The following is a 17,349-nucleotide window of genomic DNA, read 5'->3' as shown; positions in this document are numbered from 1 at the left end:
CGTAGGGGGAGTGGAGGAAGATAGGCTGGGGACTGTGGTGCGAGGCGATGCGTAGGGTGAATGCAACCTCCTCCTGCGCGAGGATGAGTTTGATTCAGTTTAAGGTGGCGCACAGGGTACATATGGCCCAGGCGAGGTGAGTGGATTCTTCCAAGGGTTGGCCGAAGAGTGCGAAAAGTGTGGGAGAGGGCCATCATGTGCACATGTTCTGGGTTTGTGAGAAGCTGGAGGGATACTGGGAAGCGTTTGGGACGCTATCTAAAATTGCGGTGATAGAAATCAGGTCGAACTCAATGGTGTCAATCTTTGGGGTATCAGAAGTGCCGGACCTGCTGGAGGAAAAGGGGGCGGCCGTCACCTCTCTAATTGCCTGGCAACGGATCTGGCTAAATTGGAGGTCGGATACTCCGCCGGAAGTGAAGGCCTGGCTGGGGAACTTGTACGATTTTCTACGATTGGAAATGATTAAATTTGAGTTGAAGTGGTCAGCAGAGGGCTTTGAGACACGGTGGGGGTTGTTCATGATAGTGCTCGAGGAACTGTTCGCCGGCGGGCGGGGTACAACTGTACAAACTATGGACTGAGTTTGTGGAGTGTGTTTTTGTACATGTTGCTGGTTTTTTTTACACATGTTTGGAATAAAATACATTTTAAAGTGAGAAATAACATAATAATAAGTTAACAAATAAGGAAATCCAATAGAAATTTAATAACTAATGTGTCCAGGGACACTATTTAAATAACTACAGTTTACAAGTTTTTTTTTCTTAAAAAAGAAATTTAAATCTTTTTTGTTATAAATTTAGAGTACCCAATTCTTTCTTCCGAATTCAAGGCAATTTAGTGTGGCCAATCCACCTACCTTACACACGCAGACACGGGGAGAATGTCCACATGGACAGTGACCCGGGGCCAGATCGAACCCGGTCCTCGGCGCTGTGAGGCAGCAGTGCTAACCACTGCACCACCCTGCCGCCCCACTATGGTTTACAAGTTAACTAAAACTAATGTCGCCACATTTTCCTGCAACTATAAAATTGCAATTTAAAAATAACGAAGGCTAACCCAGCATTCCTATCTTTGTATTTAGCTTTGTAATAAAAAATCTCCATAAACATTAATAAGCACCTTCATACAAATACTGACAGGCACATGGAAATGTTGTTTGACGGAATCTCTATCTGACTAGTTAATTTCACGAGACAACCCAAAAGCAAAATGACAAAGTTTCCAACTGAGAAAACCCAACTAAGACACTCCATGATTGAGCTTTGAACTCGTCTTTTAACCGATGGGGTACTCATCTCGGATTGTAGCTCAGCAAACTGCTGCCCACTCACACTGGCAGTATTTAACACTGGCGCAGCAAGTGGGATGGATAGGTTAAACATGGTTAAGTGATTAGTGCAGATCTTAAATACATAGATTGAACAAGACACTACAGAGCTCCTACATGGATGATAATATAGAATTTGTCACTTGGTCAGAAACCAGGAGCTCCTTTCCTAATGGCACTGTGGTTGTTCCTGCAACACATGGACTGCAACGGTTTATAGCAGCAGCTCACCACTACCTCGCAAGGGTAATTAGAGATGGGCAATAAATGCTGGCCTTGTCATCCCACGAACGAATAAATTTCAGTTCTTTGAAAACTCAATCCACACTGAACTCAAAACTATATATTCACTGCATCGGGAAAACCCCCCAGTACTTTTTAAACTTAATACAAGCTGAACAGAATTATACTCACATTAATGCAGAACAGTGTGGTCATTCTATGAAGGTAGTTGGGATCACTAGCCATGGCCAGGACTTTCGGCACAATAGTAGACTCTGCCCAGTCTTTGCCAAACTTCTCCACCAGCTTTGTCAAGTTGTTCGTGGCAGCCTCTCGAATGGCATATACTGAAAGAATGCAGAACCCATAGGTCAACCAGTGATCTGAACTGACCAGGCAATTATTACTGTGAATACAAAAGTATTAGTTGCTGGGGATGGCACGTGGCGCAGTGGTTAGCACTGGACTGCGGCGCTGAGGACCCGGGTTCAAATCCCGGCCCTGGGTCACTGTCCGTGTGGAGCTTGCACATTCTCTCTGGAGTTAAAAGTGATTTTTTTTCCTTGAACTCTTTCAGAGTAACCGTCAGGGCAAAACTGGCAGAACCATCCGAAGTTAGCAATTTAAATTTCTTCTGTCAGCACAATTGTCCAGAGGAAGTTGGCACTCCTAGACAATTGCCAAGTAAACCCTTATGGAGGAACCTCCTAGAGGGATTCCCCAGCGCATCATCGGTGTACCCCCGAAATGCGAGGCTGGGAAACCAGTGAATAATGGGCCAAAAACAATTTAGAATACTTGGAAAATGGTGTTAAAAAGACCTCTTAAATCACTGTCAGAAGTTGCACTAAAAACAAGTGCAACACATTTAATATATGAATGGTTCAACTGGTCTCAAATGAACACAATGCAAAACTGCACTTAACAAAATAAATACCAAAAAGCTGATTCAGCAATAATAATCTTGAATAGTGTCACAAGTAGTCTTACATTAACACGGCAATTAAGTTACTGTGAAAATCCACTAATCGCCACACTCCGGGCCTGCTCTGGTACACTGAGGGAGAGTTCAGAATGTCAAATTCTTCTGGGACTTGTGGGAGGAAACCGGAGCACCCGAAGGAAACCCACGCAGACACGGGGAGAACGTTCAGACTCCGCACAGATAGTGACCCAAGCCAGGAATCAAACCCGGGTCCCTGGCCCTGTGAAGCAACAATACTAACCACTGTGCTACCGTAAAGAGTGCACTATGTAGCAAATGATTATTGTTCAAATATCTCCAACTGGAATACAAAATCCGAGGTAACTTTATCCAGACGGGAAAGGTTCAGGTCTAATTTGTGATCAGGATCTTTGGATTAATAACATGCTCCTGAAGTAGTTATTTATAATTAAATGACTCCTGCCCTTCTTGAGGAATTGATCCAATAGCAGAGCTGTTGGCATCATGGAAAAGATCTTGTCCCCCAGCTTTAAACACACAAATCACATTCTCCACCTCGGATTTGTGAAAATGAAGACATGTCTGAATACAGGCTCTATATCACCCTGACTGTGTATAATGTCTCTTGACTGATAACATTACTTTAAAAATCGCATTTAAACAGCTAAAAAGCTGGAAAGTATTAAAATGTTCTCATACGAGGTGAAGTGCACCTGAGTTTTTTTAATTCAGGAAGGACTTCGAGCATCAATTGAATACATCACTTGTGTAGCTGTCATCCATGAAGTGTAATTGATAAGTGCTTACGTGCCTGTTACCAAATCACAACCCTGTCTTGGGTACACAATGTTCTTCTCATTCTACTTCTGTCCCCAAGCTGACAGAGGTAAATAGATATCAATAACAAATTCATGTTTCACTGACACATTTACGCCTAACAAGTGGTACAACTGAGGAAAGAAAATAAAAATCGCCTGCCAATTATTATTTAAAACCAGAATAAGAGTGCTCATGTAGCTAGATCCTGTCACAGGTTCAGATCAATGCTGGCACTGCTTCTTTCACACTGAGCGCGCTCATCACCATTATTCAACATAGCTTAACCAAACCAGCTACTTCAGAGTTACGGAATATTTAACTGATTGCTGCAAAAGCAATTTAATTTTAGAATTCTGTTAAGCTTGGCAGTTCCTGCCTCGGATTTAGCACTGTCACAGTAATTTCTGCTACATCATAATGTGGTCTTCAACGGAAGGCTTCCAAGAAAATCTATACCCCACTAAGATGGCAGAAACGTTTCAATTTCCAGAGGAACCCTGTTCCTCTGTGCCAAATGTGTACTGTTGGATGAATTTGTGAATAGACAATTGTGGTTGTGAGAGATTTGTGAATGGAACTTTAAAGCAACCTAGCTGGCAGTATCCCTCTATCAGTGGGAAGGCCAACAATGGTGCCGGGCACAAAGTTCAGCAGATTTCAGATTTATTAAAGCCAACACTTGTTGGTTCCACGTGGAAGCCTTGGTGCCTCCAACAGTGCTTTGTTTCTGGGGTGATGCTAATATGGCTGTCCAAGTAAACAGGCTAGCAAATGACCTGACTGAACACCTCCTGTCCATCTACTGTCTGTTTAATTAAATTGTATTAATAGTTTTTGCTCCAGAAATCTAGATTTTATTTAAAACTAGCCAAATAGGACATGAGCAACTGAGCAAATGGTTTATTTTTATTTCTAAGTTTTATTCTTCATAATATGAAGTATGTAATTCCATATGAAATAAGTTAATTATGAATGATGCAAGATATGGGGGCTAGGCATGTGCCTTATTTGAGACAAACTTCAGTTCCAGGGAGGAATGGAGGTTTTATTTCACATGCCCAAGATGATCCACATTTCAGGTATGAGTAATTGCCTTTCTCCATCATGAAAATACTAATACGGATAGAGAGATATTAATTGTTTAACAGGTATTTCATAGATGAAAGACAAAAAGGGAAAATATGGTGATCTTTGAGATTGCTCTTTTAAAATTATTACAAAGCTACAAAGGATGCTGATCAAATGAATTCACATTTTTTACCCACTTGTTTGAAAGGGATACTGATGTGATTGTTGAGCCTATGGAATACATTGTGGAAAATGGTCTGCATGCAATCTTCCACAAGATATCAATATATTTTCGTTTAGGGTTGTCAAGGAAACTGTGCTTCAATTAAATTATCTATTGGTGCCTGGTGACAGATCACATATGCTCTTGCTACTTCTTTCAAATTAAAGCTTCTGTTCACTATAAGGTCCCAGCTATACACAAGGCTGAGGTAGTTCAGCTATTAACCATTTCAAGGGTTATAATAATTTCCTGCATCGATTACAATGGAGAGTTGTCATGAGCCACCCCTGTCAGGGGCACCATTACAGGTCTGAAAGAGTTCAGAGTTTAAGGGTGACCTGATGAAAACGTACTGCAAATTTGTAATAAAAAGGTTAGATTGCAATAATTCCGATGTTCAAAAAGACGACAAACTTTCTTTTACAGCTCTATATTTCCTTTTAGACACCCTCCAGTTTGTCTTTGAGATAATTAAATAGTTTTACATTAATTCCACAGTATCAGCATAAACTCCTAGCATTAATTTTCCAATTAGTCTAATAAGAGGATGGAGGAAAAAAATTGTTTACTGTTTGAAACAAGGATTTTTAAAAAAAATCTAAACAGGGACACGAGTGAAAGCTGCTACTCTGCACGTCTCCCTAGTCTTGTTTACTGTTCTGCAAAGTGCTGATCTATCAAGACTCCTCTTGGGCTGACTGCAATCCCATTTGTCCAGTATGGGTTACTGCCAGCATTTGTGACACATTCCACAAAGGAAGTTTGCATGTTTACTGTAAATTAATCTTAGCCAAACCTTGACAGGCAGCCAACTGCTGCACAAACATTTGTCCTATGCATGGAATTCCAACCGCTAGTCAGCGGTGAGCTGCAACACAAGGAATGCACGCCACCAACATTTTAAAAGGAGAATAGCTGACTGAAAGATTTCTGGTACATTCTCCATGGCAATGCCTCTACCAGCCTGAATCCACTTGCCAACCAATCAGCACTCTCTTTTCACACGGCATGCTCCCCGCTATTGGTAACCTTGCGATCGTCCCGATGAGGGCAAGACAGAAAGCTTCAACAAAATGTATGTTTTCAGCAAGACTCAAGTTCTGTCCTACCCAACGACTATTTGTAAACTTAGAAATTTAATTGGGCGGTGTAGTAGTTAGCACTGCTGCCTTACAGCGCCGAGGACCCACGTTCAGCCCCGGCTCCGGGTCACTGTCCATGTAGAATTTGCACATTCTCCCAGTGTCTGCAAGGGTTTCAACCCCCACAAACCAAAGATGTGCAAGGTAGGTGGATTGGCCACGCTAAATTGCCCCTTGATTGGAACTTTATTTTTAAATTTTAAAAAATTAATTTAATTTAGGGTTTCAGATTTTCATTTTAGACCATACATTCAAACTTATATTCTAATTGTTGTGTGGGAGATTGCAGTATTGAATGAATATGGAGGATGTCTAGCAATTGTTCTCTCTGGAAAGGCTGTACACATCAAGGCAGCACAGTAGCATTGTGGATAGCACAATTGCTTCACAGCTCCAGGGTCCCAGGTTCGATTCTGGCTTGGGTCACTGTTTGTGCGGAGTCTGCACATCCTCCCCGTGTGTGCGTGGGTTTCCTCTGGGTGCTCCGGTTTCCTCCCACAGTCCAAAGATGTGCAGGTTAGGTGGATTGGCCACGCTAAATTGCCCTTAGTGTCCAAAATTGCCCTTAGCGTTGGGTGGGGTTACTGGGTTATGGGGATAGGGTGGAGCTGTTGACCTTGGGTAGGGTGCTCTTTCCAAGGGCCAGTGCAGACTCGATGGGCCGAATGGCCTCCTTCTGCACTGTAAATTCTATGATAATCTATGATAATCAAGTACTTGCAAAATATGCATTAAATGGTGAAAAGTTTAATTTACAATGCAGTCCAGAAATTTACAAGTTAACTGTAATGGACATTTATAAAGACATGAAGTGTTGTGTGAAGGAATTGAAGTAGTTTTTGGGGAGAAAAAAGCCACTTGATAAAAAGAAGCCAACTCCATAATTCTGACAGCTAGCTGGACCATTGTGGAATATTCAAGTCTTTAATCAAAACTCAATTTATTACATTCATGATTATATTCTTCTCTTAAATAACCGGATTAGAGATTGAACTGATCCAACACTGCTGTCACTTTCATTATCTATTCATCTAGAAATGTTGGGGAGTGTAACAGAGAAATAGGATCCCAGAATTAAAAGTACAAACTTCCTTTGTACAGGCAGACTCTATGGCCATTAATCTATTAAAACAGGATTTACCTGCCATCTCCCTGACATTGCCCAGATCGTTCCGAAAATGGAACTCTAAATTAGGGTACGCGTCACAAACTTAATCTAATACAAGATTTGATTTGGGGGGGGGGGGGGGGGGTCAATTATATTGGAAAAAAGCACCAGCGGTGAACATTCCATGTAAATTCTATGTAACTGTATGACTGTATTAACATACTGTAAATCATCATGGCTGCCAAAAGCTTAACAATTCCTAAAGCCATATATACACACTATATCAAAATTCTATCATAAAATCTTCACCTTTGCAACCAAGAGTCAAAGAGATAAATTAAAACTTGTAAAGTCGTAAATTATACAAGTGGCTGAGCTTACAGTAACATTGCATTTCTCTAAGGAGGCCAACATCGCAGTCAATTACAATTAGGTTGCCTTCCCCCAAGCCTAACATTTACTGCTCCCACCATATGACTCACCAAAGTGTCCCCTTGCTGGTTAAACCACAATCACAAGTCACCAGAGTTCAAAGTCACTTTGGCAGAAACCATATTAAGATAAAATACAAGAGGAATGGAACCTTGTGTCAGGTAATTTCAGGCCAGAAAAGAACTGTCTTTAATTTTAAGGAATTTAAAACTAAAGCAAAGATGCCGAATAAAGCGATTGAGCAGGTCTCAAGAAAATTAAGCAGAAGTATTTCGACAGCAAATGCAATGTTTTATGAAGCCTATACTCACCATGATCCACCAGCCACGTCATGCACAAGGAGTTCAACTTCTCATCAAAAAACTCTACCCCCTAAATAGATTGAAAACAAAAAAACGTCATTGGAAAAAATGCATCACTTTGAAGCTCTAGCAGCCTATTTTATCGCTTCAGTAGTAAGCAAAATAATTAATGTGCTTTGTGTGTTTTCCAAACAGGTTTATTGGAAATGTTTTAAACTTATGTAAAAGTGCTTTCAGAAGACTCATTTAATAGCAGATACCCAACAACTAATTTCAGTACCTTAACGGCAGATCTGCACTGAACCATAGGAGGTCAAATTATTCCACCTTTATTTTCATTCACGGGATGTGGACCTCACTGGCTGGGCCAGCATTTATTACCCATTCTGGAGGACATTTACGAGTTCACATTGCTGTGGATCTGGAGTCATGTGTAGGCCAGACCAGGTAAGGATGACAGATTTCCTTCCCTAAAAGGACATTAGAGAACCAGATGGGTTTTTACGACAATCTTGGAATCTCTACAGTGCAGTAGTAAGTCATTCGGCCCATCGAGTCTGCACTTTGGAAAGAGTACCCTATCTAGGCCCATGCCCCGACCCTATCCTGTCACCTCACCTAACCTTTTGGACACTTAAGGGGCAATTTAGCAAGGCCAATCCACCTAACCTGCACATCTTTGGACTGTGGGAGGAAACCGGAGCAACCGGAGGAAACTCACGCAGACTTAGGGAGAACGTGCAAACTTCACAAAGACATTAACCCAAGGCCAGAACTGATCCCGGGTCCCTGGTGCGGTGAGGCAGCAGTGCTAACCAATGTGCCACCATGCCTCCCCACGACAATGGTTTCATTAGACCTTTAATTCCAGCCTTTTTATAAAAATTTAATTCATCTGCCATGCCGGGATACAAACCCGGGTCCCCAGAGGATGAATTTGGGTCTCTCGATCACTAGTCCAGCGACAATACCACTACACCACTGCCTCCCCCACATAACAAGTTCTTCAACAGTTTTACAAAATATACCAATGTGCTATTTCAGTTTTAAAAAACTTACATCAAATAATTTTGAATATCCTTAAATAAATTGCTTAGCACCTAAATAGTATGCAAGACTTCCATCCAAGAGGGAAAACCCTTTTTAAAATGGCCCTCCCCCATCAGGAAATGAGTTGCTTATTTTTCGCTGGGTATAAAAGCAGTTAAAATATTTTACTGCAATAATACTCATCAACTCCACGGTAATAAATCCAATATCTAAATGGTATAGAGAACATTCAACTCTCATGAAGCTGCAAAGTTTTTTGCCACCACTGTATCGTCAAGCCAGGCCGCTAACAGCAGATGCTTTTAATTTCACGACTTTAAAAATAAATTAGTGATAAGTTATTTTACTTGCACTGCATTGCTGGAGTTACAAAGGCCATACCACTATGGCAGTGGGGCATCACATAGTAATATTATTTGGTTTCTTGTTTTTAAAAAAAACTTCTACCCAATTGAATTTAAAACAGTTTCACATCTTGGGAGTGGATTCAATTACATGAGACAATCTATGATTTTCCCAGAGTGTATGGCTGCACAGTTGCAAGATTCTATGATTACGAATTTCACATAGAAACCAATTAAACACTCCCACTGGTATCCATGCAGCTGTACTTTCAATTATGCATGATCTGTGTACCCTGCTTACAGTAAGGCCATATTATCTCTTTACTTATAAAGACCCTCTGTTAAAACATTAATACTAAACAGTTGTGATAATGAACTACAAAGCACTGCATGACAGACAGGAAGCTTTGTTCATCTTCCCAAGAAAATCTTTCTATTCCACTATCTTCATATGGAAACTGGCAGCTACTTGGAATCTTAGCTACTGTTGGTCACTTCCTTAGGCTGTAGAGATTATACAAAAAAGGTCCCCTTATGGGTCATTATTTACAAGAATCTGCTTAGGTTATTTGTCTTTTCAGTCAACTTAAAACCTTGGTTGTATACGGACAGACACACTGGGAGATGACTTGGGATCCTATTTTAAGTGGGAACTGAATAAATATTTCTGCACTGCGAATTGAATACAGCTGGGGTGTGGGAGGACAGGATAATACTTTGTAGTCTATCTAGTGGCCAGTTCTTTATCAAGGGCTTGTCGATAGAATGGAAGACACACCCCCAAGGATATTCTATCTGAGAGGTAGCCCATGCCAAGAAACCAGCAGGCTGCCCAAAGTTCCTGATTCAAGATATTGTCAAATAGATATGAAAGCCTCAACATCAATCACGACAAATGCAAAATTCTAGCTGATAACTCATGCAAATGGCGACACCAGTTATGGGCAGGAATTTGCCAATGACATAGGTTGTATAAGCTCCAAAGCAGGCGACTGCCCTTCACCTTCAGACAAGGCTTCCGCATTGATCAACTGGAACTGCCAGCAAGGAGAAACTTCACGTATGATACTTAGGGAAGAATTTGCCTTTCCACAGTCAACTTGTTCAATCAAAAGAAATGTAAATAGGGTCATAGAGTCATACAGCACAGAAAAGGCCCTTCAGTCCATCGCGTCTGAGCCACTCAAAACCAACCATCTGACGTAGTCTAATCCCATTTCCCAGTACTTTGCCCATAGCCTTGTATGCCCTCGGCTTGCACACCTAAGTGCACACCTAAATACTTATTAAATGTTATGAGGGTCTCTACCTCCACCATCCTTTCAGGCAGCGAGTTCTAACTCTCATCACCCTCTGGGTAAAATGTGATTGCTTGCATCTCCTTTAAACCTCCTGCCCCTCACCTTAAATCTATGCCCCCTGGTTATTGATCCCTCCACCAAGGGGAAACGTTTATTCCTGTCTACTCTAACTATGCTCCTCATAATTTTATACAGCTCAATCGTGTGCCCACTCAGTCTCCTCTGCTCCAACGAAAACAATCCAAGTCTATCCAATCTTTCTTCATAATTAAAACTCTCCAGCCCAGGCAACATCCTGGTAAATCTCCTATGCACCCGTAACAGTGCAATTACATTCCTCCTGTAATGTGAATTCCAGAACTGCACAGCATACTCTAACTGTGGCCTAACCATACAGTTGCAACATAACCTCCCTGCTCTTAAACTCTGTGCTTCGGCTAATAAAGGCATAATACCATAGACCATCTGAACCACTGTATCCACCAGCTCTAATACCTTAAGGCATCGGTGTACATGCACACCAAGATCCTTCTGATCTTCGGTGCTTCCCTGCCGTTTATCATGTATTCCCTTGCCTTGCTTGTCCTGCTCAAGTACATCACCTCACACTTAGCCAGATTGAATTTAATTTGCCACTGATCAGCCCATCGGACCTCCTGTCTATATTCTCCTGTAATCGAAGGCTATCCTCCTCACAATTTACCACCCCACCAATTTTTGTGTCATCCACAAACTTACTGATCAACCCTCCTACATTCATATCTAAATCATATATTATATATGGTTCATATATAAACCATAAACAGCAAGGGCCCCAATACTGATCCATGCGGAACACCACTGGCCACAGGCTTCCAGTCAGAAAAATCACCCCTCGACCATCACGCATTGCTTCCTGCCATTCAGCCAATTTTGGATCCAATTTGCCTTTGATCCCATGGGCTCTTGCCTTCACTGTCAGTCTCCCATGTGGGACCTTAGCAAAAGCCTTGCTGAAGTCCAAGTAGGCTACGTCAAACGAATTCCCCTCATCTACACACATGGTCACCTCTTCGTAAAATTCAATCAAGTTGGTCAGGCATGACCTCCCCTTAATAAAACCATGCTGATTGTTCCTGAATAGTCCTTGCCTCCCCAAATGCAGATTAAGCCGGTCTCTCAGAATTGTTTTCAAATCACCTCATCTGACATCACCAAAGTTCTGCAGCTGCATTCCCAGCATTTCTTGCAGACAAAGGGATGCCAACAACCACAATCAGTCATATAATGATATCAATTTCAATTTAACACTGCCATCCCAACGAAGATCAGCTAACCGGTGCAGATTAAACTGGAACTTTCTGGGTCTGTGTGTTAGAACATAGAACATAGAACAATACAGCGCAGTACAGGCCCTTCGGCCCACGATGTTGCACCGAAACAAAAGCCACCTAACCTACACTATGCCATTATCATCCATATGTTTATCCAATAAACTTTTAAATGCCCTCAATGTTGGCGAGTTCACTACTGTAGCAGGTAGGGCATTCCACGGCCTCACTACTCTTTGCGTAAAGAACCTACCTCTGACCTCTGTCCTATATCTATTACCCCTCAGTTTAAAGTTATGTCCCCTCGTGCCAGCCATTTCCATCCGCGGGAGAAGGCTCTCACTGTCCACCCTATCCAACCCCCTGATCATTTTGTATGCCTCTATTAAGTCTCCTCTTAACCTTCTTCTCTCCAACGAAAACAACCTCAAGTCCATCAGCCTTTCCTCATAAGATTTTCCCTCCATACCAGGCAACATCCTGGTAAATCTCCTCTGCACCCGCTCCAAAGCCTCCACGTCCTTCCTATAATGCGGTGACCAGAACTGTGCGCAATACTCCAAATGCGGCCGTACCAGAGTTCTGTACAGCTGCAACATGACCTCCAGACTCCGGAACTCAATCCCTCTACCAATAAAGGCCAACACTCCATAGGCCTTCTTCACCACCCTATCAACCTGGGCGGCAACTTTCAGGGATCTATGTACATGGACACCTAGATCCCTCTGCTCATCCACACTTCCAAGAACTTTACCATGAGCCAAATATTCCGCATTCCTGTTATTCCTTCCAAAGTGAATCACCTCACACTTCTCTACATTAAACTCCATTTGCCACCTCTCAGCCCAGCTCTGCAGCTTATCTATATCCCTCTGTAACCTGCTACTTCCTTCCACACTATCGACAACACCACCAACTTTAGTATCGTCTGCAAATTTACTCACCCACCCTTCTGCGCCTTCCTCTAGGTCATTGATAAAAATGACAAACAGCAACGGCCCCACTGTTACAGGAATGCATAACCATGGTCAAGTTTCTTTTTGCTGCTGAGGGAGCAAAGCCACTCAAACATGCTCAAAGTCAGATCTTTCCAAATTACAAAAATAAAATAACTCTAATATAGGTGAATGCATCCTTTGAGAATTCAGATCGAACCATTTTTCTGGAGCAGCGAACTCCCAAACGGGGCTATACATTTTAAACAATTGTTAACAGTTCACAAAATCATTTGGAAGGCACTACTTACCAACTGTCCTGCAAGCAGAGGCATGTACTCGATTATTGCCAGGCGCACCCTCCACTTGGCATCTTCTGCTAATTCCACAATGGCTGGCAGAAGGGATTGTGAAAGCTGGCGAATTCCTATCACTTCGTTCACACAGTCCAGATTGGAGATGATATTCAAACGAACTTCCGGACACTAGAGGAAATAGACAATCTTACTTTGCTATAAATGACGAGCTGAGCAAATCAACAGCCTGTACCTCAAAGACACGGAGAACAGAGGATGAGGGCAGAGTAGAACTCGAGATGGATCAACACTCAAATATTTCCTCCTCTTATGAGTTATCTAAAAATTCATAAAGTATTGACCAAAAAAAAGTCAACATATGCATGCTTTGTTACAAATGGACAAATTAGGGTAGCTTTTTCCAAAAATTATACTTTGCTGAAGATCAAAATTTCCAAATTGAACTTGCTACCACAGTGTTTCACTGATAAAGCCCTTAAAAGAAGTGAACAAGGTTTGCAGCCAGTTGCAGAAATTAACAGTAAATGACCCTGAATGAGTCACAGAAGCCTAATGGTACAATATTAAACCATCGTGGCTGCGGCATGCATTTTCTTTGATGCAGGTAATCAAAAGGGAAGGTTGAAGTGAAGTCTCAGAGCAAGAGTAAGACTTTCAAGTTATCTTCCAAGCACAACTGAAAGTTTCCAGAAACATGAAAGATCATTATTTTGCAGTTGGAAACTATAACCTACACAAGAAATATTTGCATTGTTGCATTCCCTTCAATCGGGTTTTGTTTTTCCCAAATGAAAATCTTGAAGGGGTAAAGGAAAAGTTTTTGGGATCCTTGTTTCAGGAGATGGCATTTAACGGTAGCAGCCCATTGGGTACCTCAATTTTCATTGTCCTCCTTTATTCTGATCAGTATTGACCACATGGTGATGAACCAGTACATAATAAGATGCACTTTCCACTTTGTCACTCCAGTCTACCATTGAAATCAAGTTATCCAGCAGCTCAAATTTAGCCATTCTGAATTTTTTTTGTATAATTCCATTTCAATTGAAGAAATAATTTAAGTTAAAACAACTTTGAATAAGAACACATATGTGGAATTTGTGTATACAATGTGAAAGATCAACTTTTTTTTCACTGTTGAATTAATAAGAAAACAATGTCCCATGTCCATTTCAAGTATTTTTTAAAAGGAGGGACAGCAATTTGAAAGATTTATTTTTTTAAAACTAAGTTTACTTTCAACTGCATTGGGCAGAGTTTTTGTAAAAAAACTCAATTCGAGCCACGTTTGAAGAGGATGTGCTGGATTTTCAATTTTATTTTTTTTAAAGGGAAAGCGCCCGCACATCATGGGCAATTCATCTTTAGGCCAAGAAACAAGATTTTGTAATTTAACAGAATAATTTTGTAAAATTGTTCGGCACCATAGTCAGATGTGCTCCCATGCAAGCCAATGACCATTTTATGAATGTACTGAAGATGGACTCTCAGCAATTAGCTATAGTATACAATGGCATCTCTCTCTGTGAGGAGAGAGAAATTGATTATATATGGGCCACCATTCCAGTGTGGGGCAAGGTGAAGGGCAGCAGAGTTTGCAACTCTAATCCATCTGAAACTCGTATCTAACTGCACAGCTGGAAACTATTTGTCGGTGGCTGCAGTTGTTCTTTAAATTCATTCAGCACAAATTAGGAGATTCTGAACCATTACACAGGCTGCAGTTACAATCAATTAGTAACAGTTTACAAATGCCAGACACATTCGTTACCCAACAAGCTGGCATTTAGATGAATACGGATTAATTGCCACTTCCACCATGAATCGCTCACAATAACTAACAAAATGCATCAGTACTATTTTTACACTACATTCTGTCAAACCACCATACTGTCATATTAAACCAGGATGCTTTCTCAAGATAAGCACATATACCCTTCATCACCTTCAGTTTTTGTCAAACTGTCGGGCTAGAAGTTCCAGCATTTAGATGCAGGACTAATAATTATTCAAGTGGCATGTTTATCTACAATTGCTTCACGGCCTGTAAAAAAATTGACCACCCTCATTTCCACTTTGAATAAGAATGGTTTTTATACAGTGAAATCAGTTTTACTGATCACCTGTGTGAGCAGTCAACTGCGACAGCTTAAGTGTTCCATTGAAATAATTTTGGTTTATCTATTACCGCATTAGTCTTCTGAAACCATTATGCTAGTTTTGCTGCACTGTATAATCATTACCTCATCTTTGAGTTGAGCCAAGAACAGTGGAAGCAAGTGTTCAACTGTGCTGTCCTTGCCCAGGATGGTGGACAGACCCATAATAACAGAGGCCAAGGCTGACTTCACATGTTGATTAGTATCAGACACAAGTTCCTGAAAAAGAAATCAGATAATCATGAAATAAAAGCCGAATCATGATGAGCAACTTAACCAAAGTTAAACAAAAGCAAACTTGCATTTCTGTTTATTACATCTGAGTGGGGTTGTAATTACTCTTTCTCTGTCCATATTTCTATAAATACTAAACCACAAAATGCCAACATTTAATGGTGCAATTAAACTAGGTAACAATGCATCTAGCTTCACACAAACCATTTTCAATTTGTAATCAAACTACAAAAGCAAAATCTTTTTTTTTTTATAAATTGGATTGCGATTGGCATGAAGTTTTTATGTAAGAAAATATCATTTTGAACTGACCGGACATTTTGCAATTCTAACTGAGACTGAGCAAACTGCTCAAAAATACAAGGCCACATTCCAAGGTGAAGGTGAGAAACAAACAAATCTGCCTCAGGGGAGTGTGAAGGAAGAAAGAGAAAGATATTTCCTATAATCCAGACAGCCAGTGAAACTCTGTCTGAGGAGAAACTTAAAATGCAAATTATAGATATTGAAACAATGGCTGCGACAGACTGAACCACCCAGATGGCATTAGATATACGCAACGAATGATTTAACGCAAGATTTCCCAGCCTAAAGAACACTTAATTGTATATTCTTTTCCCTTTAAAAAAAAAAATCAAACTCTTAACTTTCCTTATTTCTGATACCACTGTGCGCGTCCCTGAATGTCTGCTGTTAAGGGTCCTTCCTGTGTGTTCCTGCTTGGCCCTAGTTTTGCCTATTCTTTATTTTTGCTGTTACATTTTTGATCCATGGATGTTTATAGATGGTAAAGCAGGCTGTACCTTTAATTTAAACAGTAGGATGCAGAAGGCTGTGCTTGACTTAGACTGGTGATGGACAATTGGCCAGTGTTAGTGCCGACTTGGTATGATTAATTTGGCTCATGGCCAAGGATGGGCCCAAAAGATTGTGCTGTGCACTGTAACAGGTGGAGATTGGATCTGATCCCATTGGAACGTTCTGAGTCACAAACTTCCAGTTTTGTTTCACTTTTGATTCTGCAGTTTGGATGGAGGGTTCCACTTAAGTCTCTCCCAAACAATCCAGCTAAACTCTATTCAGAAGGCCAGTGAGGGCTGACTCTCTCTCCAGCAAGTTGGGGCACCGTTCGCTGGAGGCTGCAAAGTCCCAAAGTCAAACCACAAGCTGGAAGCAGGATTTGATGCTGGAGGAAGTGTCTCAAGAAAGAAATAGGCCGTAATGTGAACCTCAAGCTCGATAAGAACTCAAGTGACTCTCCTTCAACCTTCATCCTTATTATTTTTACTCTACCCCCCCCCCAGCATGTTTGTCTCCTTGTCTGCATGTGTGAGTAGAGGGTGGGGCAGTTAAAGGAGGTAGTAGGTTAGCTTGTTGTTATTCAGCTGCACATTCATCTATATTCTTGTCATAAATAAGAGTAACTGTATTTCAACTTACACACCTGGTGACTATAATTACTGGGCAGACAAGGGCCAAAGACGTTGGGTATTTTATAAGAATTATTGGTTAATTCACTTGGGTTGTGACTCAGGGACAAGTGGGGCTGGAATTGACCGTGGACTTGCCCAGGTGTCGTAACATTGCATGAGGGCCCAACACACATTTTTATTATTTTTCTTAAGATTTAATGGTTAATAAATGTGCCCCTTCTTTGATTTTGATTGGCCCCTTATTGGTCACAGCTTAAGTAGTTAAATACATTGCGATTTGGAAAAAGCTATCCTCGTGAAAAATAAAATTAACCCTTTGTTGTGACCAACTGAGTTTGAAAAGTGGGGAACCAGCTCACCCCATCTCACCTGGTCATACAAGATGGGGACACTTTACTTTCAAAATTGGATGGTTGTGCTTTGTGAAGCGTTTTACTGGATGATCTAGTTGTCTTTATGTGCTTTGGCCTATAATATTCAGAATACAGGAGTAGGAGCACTGAAAATAACAATGAATTCCAGCAAAGTGTAAATCAAAATCTGGATAACAGTCCTCTCACATTTCTAAAACTCCAGTTTCTAACAGGTTCCTCTCCATTCTTTCATTTTTAACTGACACACAATGTATTTCACTGCATTATCTTCAGTCTGATAGATCGACCGCCTAA

At 41.0% G+C, this 17,349-nt stretch overlaps 1 protein-coding gene across 2 annotated transcripts in view; it reads right to left on the bottom strand.

The window, feature by feature from the left end:
* LOC140398200 (serine/threonine-protein phosphatase 2A 65 kDa regulatory subunit A beta isoform) overlaps positions 1 to 17,349 on the bottom strand; it is a 62,429-nt gene that overhangs the window by 5,126 nt on the left and 39,954 nt on the right. For both annotated transcript variants that reach the window (XM_072486565.1, XM_072486566.1), the window contains exons 9-12: positions 15,099 to 15,233; positions 12,850 to 13,023; positions 7,608 to 7,668; positions 1,751 to 1,905 (exon numbers count right to left, since the gene is read on the bottom strand). In XM_072486565.1, coding sequence (XP_072342666.1) covers positions 1,751 to 1,905; positions 7,608 to 7,668; positions 12,850 to 13,023; positions 15,099 to 15,233 — 525 coding nt within the window. The remainder of the gene's footprint in view (positions 1 to 1,750; positions 1,906 to 7,607; positions 7,669 to 12,849; positions 13,024 to 15,098; positions 15,234 to 17,349) is intronic.

This window comes from Scyliorhinus torazame, chromosome 21 (assembly GCF_047496885.1).
Source record: "Scyliorhinus torazame isolate Kashiwa2021f chromosome 21, sScyTor2.1, whole genome shotgun sequence".
Lineage (NCBI taxonomy): Eukaryota > Metazoa > Chordata > Chondrichthyes > Carcharhiniformes > Scyliorhinidae > Scyliorhinus > Scyliorhinus torazame.
Note: the sequence above shows the minus strand (reverse complement) of the source record. Positions and strands in the feature narration are given on the sequence as shown.